At 43.6% G+C, this 3455-nt stretch overlaps 1 protein-coding gene across 1 annotated transcript; it reads right to left on the bottom strand.

The window, feature by feature from the left end:
* Positions 1 to 979: 979 nt before the first annotated feature.
* Positions 980 to 1836, bottom strand: Rpl8l1 (ribosomal protein L8 like 1). Its single transcript, XM_039101440.2, has one exon. The coding sequence runs from the start codon at positions 1799 to 1801 to the stop codon at positions 1028 to 1030; it is 774 nt and encodes a 257-aa protein (XP_038957368.1). The 5' UTR covers positions 1802 to 1836; the 3' UTR covers positions 980 to 1027.
* Between the last annotated feature and the right edge of the window lie 1619 nt (positions 1837 to 3455).

Below are 3455 nucleotides of genomic sequence, written 5' to 3'. Positions count from 1 at the left end.
CTCAGTGAAGTTTTAGAGCCTCAGAATCCCCTTTCCCATCCGTGCTGGGATTTCCATCAGTTTAATCCTGTGCAGGTCCCGTGTATGCAGCCACAGCTGCTGTGAGCTGAACTGTGCTCCTTCCACATAATGTCTAGAGGACAGTGTTTTGCAGCCATCCTATCCTCCCCATTCTCGGTCTTACCTTTTTGCCATTCACTCTTCTGCAATGTTTCCTGAGCTTTGTTTCGTGGAGAGTTATATACACGACACACCTCCAGCTGGGCACTCATGGCCATTTATTTTCAACATTTTGACCAGATGGAAGTTTACCTTAACCACTACCCATGCATACTGGTTGGGTTTTTGTCAACTGGACAGAAACTAAACAGAGTCATCAGAAAGGAGGGAACCTTAATTAAGAAAATGCCTCCATGAGATCCCTCCATAGGCAAGTCTATGGAATATTTTCTTAGTGATATATGGGGGTGGGCCCAGTCCACTATGTGTGGGACCAGCCTTGGGCTGATGGTCCTGGGTTCTATAAGAAAGCAGGCTGAGCATGCCAGTAAGCAGCGCCCCTCCATGGCCTCTGCATCAGGTCCTGCCTTCAGGTTTCTGCCTTATATGGGTTCCCACGCTCACTACTTTTGATAATAAACTGTTATATGAAACTGCTATTGAAATAAACTCTGTCCTCAAGTTGCTTTTGGTCATGGTGTTTCATTACAGCAATAGTAATCCTTACTAAGATGCTATGACAAGGATCTTCTCTGACCAGCATCAACAGCGACAAAAATCTATAGGTGTTAACACAAATACTAAGAAGAACACAAATAGATTTTCCTGTAGGGTCTATGATATCCCCGATAAAGGGCTTTTGGCTGTGTTTTCAGTACATACATGAAATCTATTCCACAGAGCAGGCTTAAAACCCAATAAAATGTGGCTGGTTACTCGCCTTACAGTCTTTCTATTATCATACCTGTGGGCATAACTCTTTTTTTTTTTAATTAGCCAAAGCACATACTTTATTAGCTCCTGAACTCTAGTTCTCCTTCTCCTGTACAGTTTTGGTTCCACGTAGCCGTCCAGTCCGGCGGGCAGCAATGAGACCCACTTTGCGCCCAGCTGGGGCATCTCTTCGGATAGTGGAAGGCTTGCCAATGTGTTGGTGGTTATCACCGCCAAAGGGATGCTCCACAGGATTCATGGCAACACCCTGCACACGTGGCCAGCAGTTCCTCTTTGCCTTGTACTTATGGTAGGCACGGCCAGCCTTTAAGATAGGCTTGTCAATTCTGCCCCCGCCAGCCACGACACCAACAACAGCTCGGTTAGCAGAGGAAATGACCTTCTTGGACCCTGAAGGCAGCTTCACTCGGGTCTTCTTGGTCTCTGGGTTGTGGGAGATGACTGTAGCATAGTTCCCAGAGGCTCGTGCCAGCTTGCCCCTGTCCCCAGGCTTCTCCTCCAGACAACACACGATAGTACCCTCAGGCATGGTGCCCACGGGCAAAACATTGCCAATATTCAGCTGGGCCTTCTTGCCGCAGTACACAAACTGTCCAGTGTGGATTCCCTCTGCGGCGATGAACAGCTCTGTCCGCTTCTTGAATCGATAGGGATCACGAAAGACTACTTTCGCGAGGGGAGCGCTGCGGCCAGGGTCATGAATGATGTCCTTTACGATGCCTTTAATGTAGCCGTGTCGCTCCGCGAAGTCCACAGCACGCAGACGCGCGGCGCCCTTACGGTGCTTCAAGTGCGCACGAAACACAGAACCGGCACCTTTCCTCTGGTCTCGGATCACACGGCCCATGGCGGCGAGTCTGCCGGCAAGCAAGGCCAAAAGAGGGCATAACTCTTTTGGACAGACATTATAGTATTGTGAAGGGTCCAGTACTAGGAAAGACCATTGATGTTCCTTCTCACTTAGGAGGCTGCATAGAGCCTTCTGGAACTATGTAAGCTAGCCAAAATAGAGTGTCTTAGTTATAGTTTTATTGCTTTGAAGAAACACTGTGACTCTTATAAAGAAAAGCATTAAATTGGGGTTGGCTTGCAGTTCAGTAGTTTAGTTTATTTTTGTAATGGTGGGAACCGTGGCGGTATGCAAGCAGCCATGGTTTTGGAGAAGCAGCTGAGAGTTCTATATCTGGATGCACAGGCAGCAGGGAGTGGCAGCCATATTGGGAATAGCTTCTGAGACTTCAAAGCCCACCACCAGTAACATCTTCTTCCACCAATATTGAACCTACTTAAACAAGGCCATACCTCCTAATAGTGTCATTCCTCGTGGTCCCATATGGGCCATTTTTATTCAAGGCATTATAGAGTTTCCTGCTCAGTCCAGGTTGATTTTTCTATGTCCTACATCCAAAGTGGGCATCTAAAAGGGTAGTATCATATGTCTTTTACCTCAAGTTCCCCAAAGGGAAATTGGCAGTTCTTTCCCCAGATTGGTGGTTTGCAGAGGTGAGAGATTCATTGATTACATTTCTTAGGAGCCCAGCATAGGGAATAAATGGTTTTATTCAGTCCCTCCTCATTAATTCTTTTCAGAGAAACAATTTAGAATGGGATACTTTGGTAATCAAAGCAAGTTCTTGGCAGGTACCTGAGTTAGGAGGCTTTTAGCACACAGGGTTGGCTGATTATGCTTTTCACTATAAAGTTATAATCTGAATGTCTGCTAATTATCTCCATCAGGCCTCTGAGACGATCAGCCAATTAGAAGCCAAAAAATGAGAACTTACATCATAGAAGCGGCTAAGCCGTATTCCTAAACATGAAGAATATGTAAATCTTTGAGACTAAAATATCCATTCCACTAAATCAGTGTTTTAGACAGACAATGAATGGGATGCAAGGTTTCTTGGTACTGGTGAAGCTAACATTGGGTACTTTAAAACATCAATCACTATCACAATTTTTATTCTTAATTTGCAAAAGTTCATATGTGATGGTAAGCTGCCTAACAAAGATGTTAAAGAAAGCAGTATCATTCTCCCCCCCCCCCGTAGAATTTAAATCCTTTATTTTTGGACTATTTCTTTATATGGTTCTGTTTTAAAGATAACAATTTCAGAGGAAAAATTATGAGAAAGATAATAAACTAATCATATAAATGAATATGGAGAGGTGTGCACAACATGAAGTGATTTGTAAAAGGGGAGATTGATAACAATGGATCATAGACCATCAAAGCTGGAAGGGATCATATATTTATACACACATAATACATGAATCTATCTCTATCTGTATGTATGTATGTATGTATTATGTATGCATGTGTCTATAATCTCTATCATTTATCTATTATCTATCTATCATCTATCTATCTACCTATCTGTCTCTCTACCTGTCTGTCTATCTATCTATCTATCCATCCATCCATCCATCCATCCATCCATCCATCCATCCATCCATCTATCTATCTATCTATCTATCTATCTATCTATCTATCTATCTAT

This window comes from Rattus norvegicus, chromosome 1 (assembly GCF_036323735.1).
Source record: "Rattus norvegicus strain BN/NHsdMcwi chromosome 1, GRCr8, whole genome shotgun sequence".
Lineage (NCBI taxonomy): Eukaryota > Metazoa > Chordata > Mammalia > Rodentia > Muridae > Rattus > Rattus norvegicus.
The sequence above is the reverse complement of the archived record's forward strand: the minus strand, read 5'-3'. Positions and strand labels throughout refer to the sequence as shown.